The sequence below is a fragment of the Lepidochelys olivacea genome, assembly GCF_965140295.1.
Source record: "Lepidochelys olivacea isolate rLepOli2 genome assembly, chromosome: 1".
NCBI lineage: Eukaryota > Metazoa > Chordata > Testudines > Cheloniidae > Lepidochelys > Lepidochelys olivacea.
This window is the reverse complement of record NC_140411.1, coordinates 232500451-232514853: the sequence shown is the minus strand read 5'-3', so window position 1 is coordinate 232514853 and position 14403 is coordinate 232500451. Positions and strand designations below refer to the sequence as shown.

Here is a 14403-nt window from a genome sequence, read left to right as displayed (position 1 = left end):
GTTCAGCCCCCAACTAAAACCTCTCCAACGCATCATCAAGGATCTACAACCTATCCTGAAGGACGACCCATCACTCTCATAATGTGAAAATCAGGATGGTTTCTTTGTGCTATACACGGTCACATTTTTGTTGCACAATTTAACCAATTGACTATCTGGTTTGACATTCCAGACTTCGAAGGGCCAGTGTACAGATCAAACTTTTATGTGCTACTTGTTTCAGAAGCCTCTGTAAAGTCTAAATTTACATCACATCACAGACACAGCATGTCATCTGAGTTCTCCTTGCTGAGAGCCTTTCTAATATCACAAACGAGAAGTCAGCTTGATTTAGCATAATCTATATTTTAAATTATTATTATAAACACCATGCAGGTTTCTTTTGATTGAGGTCTGAAAAGAGGAGGTACTGGAACGAACACTGATCATCAAGAACTCACCAGGACTGGACGGTATTCATCCAAGAGTGCTGGAGGAACCTGAAAAAGAAGTAACTGAGAAAAACTCAAGGTTTGGCTCTGAGCAAGGAGCTTGAACATGACACAGACAAATGGAATGTTTGGCCACAGTAGATTCTTGTGAAACAAATCACGCACGCTGTCCATCTGGTAATAACGGGGGGGTTTCCAGCCCGTAGTAGCGAGCACCCATTTGCGTCATTACTCTGTACTGCTGTGGGCAACAGAAAGGCTTCATTTGGAATCTGCCCCCACTCCACTGTACGATGGGAGTGAAGATTATGCTGGTCCCTTGGGGATGGCTCAGTTCTGTTTCCTCTGGTTTGAGTTCCCCACTCTGCTTACAATGCACGGGACAGGAAGAGTGGGAAGCAGTAGTGCCAGGAAAGGGATGAAGTCAGTGGAGGGGAACCAGCATGAACAATGGTCCCACATGGTCTGTAGAGGAGGACAGGGATGATAGACAAGAGATGTGAGGGCAGGGTGAGGAGAAGAAGAAATGTTGACCAACTTGATGATGCACAGTTAACAGTAAGGGGTCTTCTGTGTCTTGCTCTGCAGTGTGGGGCCATAACAAAGTCCTCAACCTTTCTTGTGATGTATTTATATCTTTCTGTGCATAGCAGGTCAGACATTTACAAGAAAGTCTTTTGCTTCTGGTAAAACCAACCACAGGAAGGGCAGGGAAGGATGTAGTGGTGGCAAAATGCAGAACACACTCCAGCCTTTAAAAGAGCAACGACAAAAACGGAAAGTCTGAGTGCTCCAAAATAAACTGTCTGTGCATGAGTTTATGATCATAAAAAGAGGAACTCTAATCTGGACTCTGCTGCTAGAATGGTACAGATGCTGTAGCCAAAGTAGGTGGCCACACGGAAGCAGCTGAAAAGCTATACCAATTGTGAAAATGGTAAAAAACTAACAATGAAACTGCAAGGAGCAAAGCAAAGAAATATGATGTAAATTAGGTCAGCTACACAGAGCGGAGAGTACAGTCACCAGTACGCTGTTTATACATAAGACAGCATTAGAGGGTGTTTAGAGAACAGGATAGGAACTAGGCAACAATGATCTTACTCATGAGGGACAAAAGTTCATATCCTACCCAGCCCAGAGTAATTGAAAGGACGCAGTAGAAAGAGTTTGGTAGTCAAAGATTTGTTTTCATGTGCCAAAAATCAGCTTTTCATTAACAGGGGTCGGGGGAAGGGCCTAAACAACATGGTTTAATCGTTTAATGCTCTGTTATGTGGCTGTATGGTGTTCAGCATGGCTGTACATATAATAATAAATAGATGTGTTCATTGGGATAGCCAACTACAGGAAGGGAAATCAGTCAGTTTTGTAAAATCTATACATCAAGCATAGGTTTTCCTGCCAAACCAATATCCCCGTTGTCTTCTGCAGGGCATGAAGGAGATAAATTGTAAATCGTTGCCAACATCCAGGATGTGACCAAAATGCCCCACCAAGGATCAGACATACGGAATTGGTGTTGCTTTCTTAGTAGTGATTGTATAGCTCCTGGCAGGGCAACAGTATCTCAACAATCTTTTCTTACATAGCTTTAGCCCTAATTCCCCTTTGTCCTGAACCTTGTGTAGTCATTGATACCAGGCACACTAAGCACGAAGTGGGTGTAAAATGTTCCCGGTGGTGCAACTGCTTATACTAGGTGCAAGGTCCACAAAATTCCCATTGTCATTATTAGGGGCATTGCAGGCAGCGTAAGGGTAGAACATGGCTCTCCATAACATAATAGCAATGAGAGCTCTTCATTGAACATGTTGAAGACACAAAAATGAACATAATTCACATTTTTCACCTTATTAGTGTAATTATAACCTGTTCTCTTTTCTTCTTCTAGTCAATATTACTCACATTTTAAGGAATATGCTTAACTTTGTATTTTCTGCCAATTTATTTAGAAACTCCCATATCTCTACATTTTTAACATGCACCTGCTCTAATAAAAAATAATTAAAAACAAAAGATAAGGTTCCTACCAGGGAACAGCAAGTACTATTGGCCTGTACCATCTTTATTACAGGGCTTCATTACTAAAGTTGCAGTCTTTCCTTTTTCCACCGGGGGGGAGGGGGAGGGAAATCTCGCTCTCTTTATTGGCGTACCAATAAAAATCTGTATGATCACCTTTACAGTGCACAAAAGATGTGTGATAAGAGAGCCCTGCGCAACAACTGCATATCACAAAAGGAACAAAATTCCCATATGGCCATACTATTAATGTAAAATTAACAGCTGTAAAATAATATTAGTATTTTATTAATATTCATTTCATATAAGAATATAAAACATGAATTAAAATCTAATTGATGATAATCTGATTCAATTTATGCTTTAATTAAGATAAATTATTTTTACATGCTGATCTGAGCCAAAGACTCCCAGACTAGGAAACGACAAAAGAAAATAAACTGAGTGTACATTACTTGCTCCATTCTAGGTTATAACTTACATCTCAACAGTACTCACACATCATGGGCACAGCCCACACACACAGCAAAACCATACACACTTTGATCCTGGCCCCAAAGACACACTAGAGAAAATGATATCCTATATAAGCTCGATCCTACAGACGTTACTTAGGCAAAACTTCAATTGTTAATGCACACAGATCTAGGGTAGAATTGAATGCCATCTTGCAGCCTTTAACACTTCTCTTTTATGGACTCAGACACACAATAACAAAAGACATACCTGATGTGCCAGTATGTATATATTGTGGCCAACGTCTTTTGGTGAAATATTATCTCCATTCTCCTCTTCATCATCACATTCCAGAGCCTGATTATATGCGTTCTTCATTACGTCCACCTTTAAAACAAATAAAATCAAAGGGCTGTCAAATATTTTAATTCCATGAAAAATGTGAACTGCATTCAGATTTGCTCACTGTGCTTGGCTCAAATTTGGACAGGTCCCATGAAGTCCTACAAGAAGATGATGTACGCCGAAAAGCACATTCTGAATGAACAGCAGTCTGAGAAGGTGTTCGGTTTATTCTTGTCTCAACCAATTGCACTCTGCTTTGCTGTTTTTCCTCTTTGCCATTGTAAGACAAACTGCCAAGTTCACAGCAAAAATTGAGTCTGTGTATTTCAGGAGAAATTAATCCAGACGTGGAGGATTTTGGATACCAGTGTAGAAGGATGGTTCATGGCTAGAGCACAAGCCTGGGTCCAGGAGACTTAGGTTCAGTTGCCTGCTCTGCCACAGCTTCCTGTGTAACCTTGGACAAGGTCCAAATCCTCAAAGGTGTTTAGGTGCCTATCTCCCATTGATTTTAATAGGAGTTCGGTGCCTAAACACCTTTTAGGATTTCGGCTTTATATTCTCTATGCCTTGGTTCTCCATCTACTGCAGTAATGGGGACCCAATAGGTACTTTAGCTAGACAGATAGTGAAGCCCTGCTGTGGGGCTTTGGGGGAGGAAAAGAGGGGGTTGTGCAGATTATTCTCGACCCCCCGCTGTATGTGCCATATGGGATTTCTGCATTAATAACTAACAAGCTGATATGGAGGGGGCACAGGGAACGGGGCAGAGTAGGGTGACTGAATCCATGCTTACACAGAGGGATAATGATTATTCCCATAGGCTGGAATAGCAGCCCTGGAGGGGTTGTGTTACAGTCTCACGGCCTAGCTGTATGTTGGGAGGGAAGTTTGTACCACTCCATCCCTGGTTTCTTAAACTTTGTACATGGGGGGCCGCATTTTAACCTTCTGAATGTCTTACATACTGACAGGGTGAAATCCTGGCCCCACTGAAGTCAATGACAAAACTTTCACTGACTTCAGTAGCGCCAGGAATTCAAGCATTGATTTTTTTTCCTAATAGTCACCAGTAAAACAGTATAAAAATGGGTTTCTGGGAGAGAGTGCAAGAAAAATTAAGTTATCTACAATTAAGATTAAAATCTAACAATGAACTGTGTGGAAGAGCTTGTGAAATTCACCTTTTCCATTTTTAAAACCCAAGCTAATCATGTCATGTGCTTCAAGTGATAAACTAATGGCTTTGCAAGGGTCAGGAAGGAATTTTTCTCTCCACGTACAACACTGCACAATTACTTAGTTTATTTGGTCTTATCCTCAAAGCCTCAAGGCCAGAAGCATGATACCAGACTAGATGAACCACTGATCTACTCTGTTTTAGCAAATTCTTTGAACCCCCCCCCCCCCACTAATTTCTACTAAATTTTGTGAAGCTCAAAATGGCAACGTTTTTCACTAACAAAACTTCTGTGAGAAATCAACACAAATCCTGGGCCTCGAGAAAGGGCGCTTTTTGAAATGTATGTTTAAAGGAAGATTGCTGACACTGCAGGCAGTGCCTTGTTGATGGGACTTATAATGCAGGACACTTGCAACCTATTCCTGGCTGGAAGCATGCAGCAACATGTGTATACACAGCAGCAAGCTGTGTATAGAAGAGCAGTCAAAGAGGAAGGGAAGGTAGGAATCAGGGACAGGATGTTGGATGGGTCAGGGATCTTAAGGTCTCTCAGAGAGTTTACAGAAAATATAATATCTTTGTACCTCACACAGGCCCTGATCCTGCAATGAGATCCAGGGGAGAGGAAATGGGGGCAGGGTGGAGCCTGACTCACTCAAAGTGCTCTGCACAGGCACTAGGGGAGATCCACACAGATCTTACTGCAGGATGGGATCATGTTTTTTCCAGTCACCAAATTGTCCATATTGGATGGAACTGGCCACTCCCCCAGCTTTTCCACCACAACAGAAATTCACGGGGGACAATTACAAATATTATCCCTATTCAAAGATAAAAGTAAAAATATGGTTTTGACTTTTTTGTTTTGCCTGTGAGGTGCATTTTTTTTTTCTTAGTGTGGTATCACAAATAGTATAAGCTTAATTTCCCAGCTACTGACAAAATGTACTTGAAGACAGTTTACTGGAGTATGATCATTTAGTTAGGAAACAATTACAGAAAAGTGCTTGGAACGGATAAAAATCATGAAGTCATAAAGAATGAAATCATGCATGCTTGATCCTTCAAAAATACCTTTGGAGGATTAGTACTAGCTTGATATGCTATATCCCTATATGCAGCCATTACTGTTCAGTTTAGACACAGATCCTTTACAAAATATTTTGACGATAGAGTTTATTGGGGGTGGGGTATAGCCAAAAGATTTATGAATATTCAGAAGTTTTCTTACCAGTTCCCTTGGTCTCATATTAAAAAGGATTCTTTCTGCATTCTCACTGTCATGCCTGCTTTCCATAATAGCCAGCAAAAGCTTAGAGGCATTGTTCTAGAGATACAAAACCAAGTTAATGCAAATGTAAAATCTATTTCATGGATTAACGATCCTTGCATTCATTTTAATTGAAATTACTAGGACCACTTTTTTTAGTGGATACGATTTTAAACTGCTTGCATCTTTTATGTTATTGACATAGTAAATAGCTGCCCTCTGACTTTAATGTCAATGTGCTGTAAAAATAACTAACTACGTATAATATATTGGAAGGGGTATTTTAAATATTGAAAAATGTCTGACTTTTAAATACAAAGCTTTATTCTGCATTGAGCACAACAAATGAGATCCCATTTCCTGTTCTTATTGCCCAGCTCACAGTTTTTGTCATTTTGTTAAACAATTGAGAGCAGAGGTAATTACAAAGTGTACCATACAAAAGGTTTTGCCTATGACGCATGTTTCCTTCCCTTTTTGTTTTTTAAAGCATAATTAATTACCCGATAGGCTATAAAATCAACAGATTTCATGCATTTCATAATCTTCAAATTTAATCTGAATACCAAGTACTGAGCATATTCCTGGACTCCTGGCAGGAGTGTTAACTATCAGATTTTCACTCAGATCTCTCCCAGGGATAAAATACCATGTCCTTAAACAGTAGTAGCTCCATAACTTCCAAGAGTCTGGGACCTGATCTTGCTCCAATTAAAATCAATTGGAGTCCACTGGGGAGGAAGGTTGGTCTCATGGTTCAAGCACTATACTGGGCAGACCTTGGTTCAATTCCCAGCTCTGCCGCAAACTTCCTGTGTGATCCTAGGCAAGTCAAAACCTCTCTGCGCCTCAGATCCCCATCTATAAAATGGGGATAATAATACTTCTACACCTCGCAAGCATGTTGTGAGGCTAAATGTATTTGTGTTTGTGAATTGCTGAGATACTATGCTAACCCCAAGAGGTCCCCTGTATGAAAATGTGAAGGCATAATGGGGTCCCTTGCTAGAAGCACAGCTGGAAATGCACCTATTATTAAGGCTGCCCAATATTTCCCAATCCTGTTCTCAGTCGCTTATCAATTTGCCAAACTAACTGTTAGAGCTGAAATTTGACACGCTGGGTTCCTGCCTCAGGCAGAACTATTTTGGAAAATTTCCGCCATAAAAGTTCAGCCCTTTTCAAGAATGAGGCAAAAAACATTGTTTTGCCCATGTTAAAACATTCTTGTGACTTCTTCTTTGAGCAGTTCTATAACCCCCATGCTTTGGAGTGGGGACTTGAAATTTGGAAGGGGGTGACCTTTGTGGGAGGATCAGGCCTTTTGTTTTCCACATGAAAATCCACCTACATTTCACCAAGTTATAAGCCTCTGGAAAAAAAATCACAGTTTGCACATGCTTGGTAGAGACTTGCTTGGCAACTTTAAAATCTTCAAAGCGTTCTGTCCACAGTGAAGCATGTTCCCACTCAAGGCTATGCAGGACTCTCTCTGCAGTTGACGTACTGAGATGCTGAAGGCTGTGCTGAAGTCAGTCACTGGAACTCCTGTTCTCTTGAGCCCCCCACCATAGACACTAGTCCCAGTTGGACAAGGAACCCTAGGGGGAAACTGGGACAGGAGGAAGGGGGGCAGAGTAGGATGGGTTGGGCATGGAGCCGCAGACTGGAGGGAGTCCCATTGGATGAGATGCTGGTGAAGGAGACTGCCTGGCTAAGCAAGGATTCTGAAACTGGGAACCAGTGGGGTGGAAGGAAGGAGATGGGGAGGAAGGGAGACAGATCTGATGAGGAGCCACGGCACAGGGGGGAGAACTGGCACTAGTTGGGCAAAGACAGTGGGGCAAAGAGCCAGGAACAAGGAACCAAAGAGGATGTGGGGGCAGGTTGAGATTGGAGGAGGAACCTGGGGAGGAAGAGAGTGACTGAGAACCAGTGGGGACAGGGAAAGCGTGTGTGTGGGAGAGACAAAGGACAGAGTCATTGGGGCGGAGGGGGAGAAACAGAGATTGGCTGGGCAAGGAGACTGGGCACAAGATATGGTGGAAAGAAGGTAGGTGCTGGGATGGGGTGTCTAGAGAGTAAGATAAGAACTGGCTGGGCAAGGAGACTGGGACTGAGATAGGAAGCCGGAGGAGTGGAAACTGGAACTGGGTATATGAGAAGAATGGGCCTGGGACAAGAAGACAGGCACAGGTTGGAGTGGACAGGGCAGGAGGAATCAAGCATAAGGAGATCATCTTTATTTACATAATGACATACTACTTTTTCCAAAAGACTTCTGCCTCATTCAGTGCACAGGGTGGACCTGCACTGGGGACGAATCAGGGTGGTGTAGGGAAGGAGATTGCTGTCTGTAGGACCCCTGCTGCACTTGTTCCAGAAGTTGGAACTTGTGCAGTGAATGAGGTGGGAGACTGCAGGAAGAAAAAGGATGGTCCCATGATTAAGGCAGTTGAATACTGCACTGGTGAACTGGATTCTAGCCCTTTACCGCAGTGCTCCTGCAGGATGTTGGACAAGTCACTTATAAAAAAATTTTTCACAGGTGGTCACTGTGTGCCCATTTTCTGGGTGGCCAACTTGAGCCCCTGAGCACTGATTTACAGAACATATAAAGTGCTTTACAATGCTATGAACACGGAAAAAATCAGGTCTCAGGTGTCTTAAATTGGGCACCCCAAATGAGTGGGGCATTGAATAATGAGGAGAAATTAGAAGGCTGAATAGCTGCTCATTAAGTAAGCATCATCCATCCTGTGCAATGAAGGGTCCTATGAAAAAAACAGTATGTAATCATACAATTAAAAGATGGTATCATAATGCAGATGTCCAAGGGGACCCAATTAAGGTTGCACAGGCAACCTTATTCCTGGCATTTTGTAATGTTTGATGAAAAAATTTAGACCAGTTCTGTTCATATGTAGCAATACCTGAAGTGTCACATTACTTGAGAAGCACACCACCAGATTTTATATCCAGAACACAGACTCTTCATACCAGATATACAGTATCTATTTGATAAGGTTTTTAGAGGAAGTTGAAGGCAAGTTCCTGGATATGATGGTGGGTAGAAAGGAATGTCTCTGTGTCTGATTCACTGGTTGAGCTGAGCCGAATCGAGTTAATTTGCTTACTAAGGCCACCAGGTATATTATGCCGTCATGACACTAAGTAAGTGTCAGGATGCCTAGCACTCTTGCATAGGCATTTTCATCATCATCATCATCATTACTTGAATCTGAATAGATAAATAAAAATATTTTCCATACCTTTAGCTGAAGCACCAGGTCCATGCAATATTTGCCAAGAGGGTTTATGTCATTCAGGATCAGTGCAATTATAATATCAATTCCATTAGACTCATGGGTAGCAATGCAGGTCTTTTTAAAATGAAAAGAAAAGAGAGAGATGCACACATATGAGCATATTTTCAAAACAAGGGCTCAGATCCTAGGCTGCTCTGTGGCAGCATTATACCCAATGGCCAGTGCAAAGTGGCCCTAAAGCAACGGTAGCTGGCCATAGGAGGGAGGATCACCCCCGTGGAGCAGGAGCTTTCTGTTGTGTAGAGCCAACATGTCACCACCCATCCCTGCTACAAGTCCCTGCTACCTCCCGCTGCTATTTTTAGCACTGTGGTGTCTCACTGATTCCCCACTATTGGAGCCTCTCTCCTCTGGGGCGAACAACGTCCCCCAGTTGGAAAAGTCTCTGGCAGGAGGAAAGCAAGGGGGAAAGGCTCTACCAGCTCCCTGCTGCTGGAGTACTTCCCCTCTGCGGGGAAAGGCTGATGGACCTTTCCCTGCTGCCTCCCCCCTTCCAGAACCCTTCCTTGCCTCAGGAAAAGACTCTGGCCTTGGGGAAAGGTCCGCCAGCTCCCTGCTGCTAGAGCCCTTCCCCCTCCACAGCGAAATGTTCCAGCACCGGGGAAAGACTCTGAATGGTGGGGGAGCTACTGAAGCCTTTCCCCCCTGCCGCCCCTCTGCCAGAGCCTCTGTCTGAACTGTGTAGCTACACGTACACACTGAGGTATGGACACAGCCTATTTTTCTCTGCAGCGGGTAGCTACACATAATACTACATGCTACCACCAGTAGCGTAGACGTAGCCTACATGACTATATGATTTGTGTGCACAAATGCAGGTTTTATATATTTTATATACACACACACACACACACGGGAGGGTGCTTGTTTTTGTTTTTTAAAAAAATACAGCATCTGAAATTTGCAACTGTGGCGAACGGTAATTCTGAATATTTTCACAACTAGAGTTCTGGCCCTTTTCAGCTATAACAAACACCAGGCTAAAAAAGCTTGTGGATTTTTTTTCTTTTAAAAACATTATATAACATTAGAGAAGAAAAAGCTTAAAAATAAAAAGCAGAGAAAATGAGATAGAAATGACAGAACTGAGTATCTGCCTCTGAAATACACAGGATCACGTCTTCAGTTGATGTAAAAGAGCATAACTTCATTCCTTAGTTACTTCACAGCGGTCTAGGTAATGAAGTCTAAACAATCAATCATATTTTTTCATTACCAGTGTTCTCTGTGAAGCTAGATAGAAAGTTAACTTGAAAACACATTTTTCTTTCCTTTTACAGCACTCTAATTATCTCTGTATTTTCAAATAGTTTGACCCATGAGTTTTTAAGCAAATATGATTATCTTTCAGTGCACTTTAGCTTTTTTGAAGTATGAATTAAGGCTGCTTGATTGTCAGTATTGCAGACAAACACACTTTGTAGTTAAGCAAGATATATGCTAGGAAGTAACATTAATATTTAACTGTATGATCCAACAGCTAACCATTTTAGTATTAAGAAACATGCTTTTATTTTGTAATTCTGTCCACTGCAAATTTCTCCATTCCTAATCCATAACAAAAGTTGTGAAATTACATCTGCTGTTACATCTTTTCTTTCGTTTACCCAGGCCAAGTACAGTGATGTAAAATACTCAGGTATATGACTTTATAGACTCCATCCAGCAATGCACTTAAGCACACATTTAACTATAAGTCCTCAACAGGACCATTCGTGTGTTTAAAGTCAAACAAGCTTAGGTCCCTAAATCTGTGCCAGCAAACACTGAACACACCTTAAAGTAACTGCTGAGGACAGAAAAGCATGGCAGCGTACACCTCACACCTGCCTCTTTCTGAGTGTATTTTTTAGGAAAATCCCTGACATCTGACTGAAGAATTGCATCACCACTACCCAGTCTTGAAGATGCTGGTCTTACAAGTACAGCAGAATGCTGCATTAAACACTTGGGAACTATATGAACTACAGTCATCATATTCTAGAAACCTGCAGAAAGACCACCACAGATAAAAGCTAAGAAATGAGCGAGATTTAGGTTTTATTGCTTATTTGGTTACTAATGACTTTGCCATGTGCTGCCACAATTACAGTTCAAAACCTGAAAGGACTCTCAAACTGTGTGGGGGAGGTTTGGTTTAAATCCTGGCCCTATTATGGCCAATAGCAAAACTCCCATTGATTTCAATTTGGCCAGGATTTCACCCCACCTATATCTGAGAGATTGTACTACAGAGAAGACCTGATTAGACAAAACGAGTCCAAGCTCTTATAAAAGTGCATTTTCAAAGGCATCTTAAACCTTATGAAGGCTTCAAGTATGGTACAGCCAGCCATATAATTTGAATCAGGTCCTGAATTATTAAGAATATGAAAAGGTTATGTAATGCCCATGGACACACAGGTAAATTCTTCCTTGCCAAAAAACGATTATTCCAGCTACCTGATTTTCATGACATGGGCCTTGGCAGTATTCGGTCAAGCTCTCAAGGGTTTGGTTCACCAGAACTACATTCTTCTCGTTGATGTATAGCCCCAACAGGCCCAGGCCGCCTGTCGTGCTTCCACAAATGCAGTCCAAGAACTGGAGAGTCTCACACACTAGGTTGTAATTTGTTTTGTTGTTCTGATTTCTTAAGAAGGTCTGAAAAGAAAATAAGAGATTAGGCACCACACCGGAATAGCTTTACATTTTAATGGCAATTCTCCACTTACCTGGTGTGATAAATGAAGGTGGAGGGTGTGGGGGAAGCTCCCTTTTATGGACCCAGCCAGCCAGCTAGCTATAAAATCCCTCTTAGTAGCTGTTCTCTACTTGCTTTACCTGTAGAGGGTTAAAAAGTCTCCCTGCATAGGTAAAAGGAAGAGAGTGGGCATCTGACCAAAAGAGCCAATGGGAAGCCTAGAACTTTTGGGAAAAAACTTCCCCTTTGTCTGTCTGTTGTGGTTCTTGGGGAGAAGCAGAAAGACAGGACTGCAGTTATGTTGTAAGAGCTTGAACCAGGCATGAAAAATCATCAAATCATAACTAGAAACTACTCACTTGAAACCCCCAGAAGACGCAATTAGGTTTATTTCTTTATGGCTTGTGGACTCCTCTGTGCTAATCCCAAATGCTTTTGTTTTGCTTGTAACCTTTAAGCAGGACCTCAAGAAGGTTATTCTTGATGCTTAGTTTTTGTAAGTGGGTTTTTTTTTAAATCTAGCAATAGCCTAAGTTTCCAGATGTATTTTCTTTCTTTTTGGTTTTAATAAAATTTACCTTTTTTAAGAACAGGATTGGATTTGTGTCCTAAGAGGTCTGTGCACACATGTTGTTTAATTAGCTGGTAGAAACAGCTGATTTCCTTTGTTTTCTTTCTCAGTTCTTCCCCAGAGGGTGTGTGGTGTGTGTATGTGTGCGTGAGAGAGAGAGAGAGAGAGAGAAAGAAGGGGCTTGAGTGTACCCCACAGGAAGGAATTCCCAAGTGTGCCTTCCTGGGTTCTCAAAGGGGTTTTTGCACTTGGGTGGTGGCAGCATCTACCCATCCAAGGTCAGAGAAAGCTGTAACCTTGGGAGTTTAATACAAGTCTGGAGTGGCCAGTATTAATTTTTTTAGAATCCTTGAAGGCCCCCACCTTCTGCACTCTATAAGTGCCAAAGTGGGGAATTAGCCTTGACACCTTGTGAACAGGTGAAAATTTCACCGCACCAAAAAAAAAACAAAAAAACAAAAAAACCTGTAAATTTAAGTACTCAGAATTCAGGAAATACAAAAAATTAAGTCAAATGCACAATCTTTCCACCTATTCTACAGAACCATACCTGGAGCTCTCGGTTGTGGTTCTCACATAGCAACTGAAGAAATCTCAGTATTGGCTGCATGATTGTGATAGCAGGGCTCATTGTTGCTTCCTCCGTGGACTTTTCTTCTGTGTTTGTAGTATCTGTTGCTGAGCCCATAAGATCTATTTCTGGGTCCATTTCTCTTCTATACACAGAGTAAGCTTTGGATGTTGCAGAAGACGCTTCTGTTAACTGCCCCTTCATGCCCTGTTTCAGGTGCAGTGTTGAATCCCTTACTGTAAATGAAGACGATAATTCCCATTTTCCCCCTGGCTCGATTCATTAATAAATAATGAACAACAACAGTGTTTGGGGTTTTTGTTTGTTTGTTTGTTTTTTTTTTTACACTCAACCCCTAAAGACCTCTAGGCAACACATAAAAAAATATCAGAGCCATGTTCACAAAAGAATAATGTTTTCCAAATAAACCACGAACGCTGAAACAGAAAACTGAAACAAAAAAACACTGTCTTTCCGCCACATACAATAAACGATGAGAACAATGGATGAACCACCGACTGGGAATTCAGTTCTTATGCTGGAATAAGTCTTTCACAAACAGCCCTATTAGTTTCAGCTTTATTTCTGTTTGTATAAAAATACAGGGCCAAATCCTTCGCCTGTGTACATCGGCGTAGCACCACTGATGTCAATAGAGCTATTTTGATATAGCCAACTGAGGATCTAGCCCATAATTTAGAGACAATTTTCAAACAGCTACTTTTATTTCAGCACCCCGGAGTCTGCTGTTGTTGCTCTGAAAAGCAGCTATGGTATCAGTGATGCTATACATTCTGTTCGTATACAAAGCATTTCTTTTGCCTCTATTTTAGAGAAAATCCCCTTTACCTCTCTTTCTTGGAGCAGATATGGTTATGTCACTATCATCATCCTTCTTCTTGCTACCCAAATCAATAGTGTTGACTGTCACTGTTGATCGTATTTCCTGCTGAGCAGTTTTCATGCGGTCATGCAGAACTTTAAAGAATTTTTCTGACTTTTTTTGCTCGTTCAATTGCTGGTAAGTAGAATACTGCAAGAAAAGGTATCCTTTAGATGTCAGTATTTTAAACAAGGAGAAACACATTGTTTCCACAAAACTAGTAATTTCTAGATTATCATTAAATTATGTACACTAACAAAAAACAAATATTGGGTATTGACAACCTGATTCTTTTATAAATTAATATACAGAGCAGGTCAAAATGTTTCAAATTTTGAAACTTCAATGACATTTTGAAATTTTGGAAAAACTGAGGAAAATTTCAATGCTATTTTGACTGCCTGTTGAGTAAGCTGCAATTTTTCACATTTCAAAATATTAAATTTTGAAAAGAAAATGAAAGAGTGAAATTATTTTGTGAAATTTCCATTTTTCTAACAGTTCTAGTGATTTATTATTCCCGTTTAATAACAATAATAATTATGTATATATAGTACTATAGCTTAAACTATACACGTTCTTTAAGTTTTCTTTGTCAGATGCTATTTCTCAAACTTAAATCTACAGACTTTTTCAGAGGGACACTCTTTTTCAAA

General features: G+C 41.1%; 1 protein-coding gene across 1 annotated transcript in view; it reads right to left on the bottom strand.

Moving 5' to 3' along the window:
- The window catches only part of ITPR2 (inositol 1,4,5-trisphosphate receptor type 2), a 350183-nt gene that overhangs the window by 79669 nt on the left and 256111 nt on the right, over positions 1–14403 (bottom strand). The window contains exons 40-45 of the mRNA XM_084631622.1: positions 13714–13897; positions 12844–13100; positions 11482–11682; positions 8983–9093; positions 5672–5767; positions 3183–3299 (exon numbers count right to left, since the gene is read on the bottom strand). Of these exons, the coding sequence (XP_084487748.1) occupies positions 3183–3299; positions 5672–5767; positions 8983–9093; positions 11482–11682; positions 12844–13100; positions 13714–13897 (966 nt within the window). The remainder of the gene's footprint in view (positions 1–3182; positions 3300–5671; positions 5768–8982; positions 9094–11481; positions 11683–12843; positions 13101–13713; positions 13898–14403) is intronic.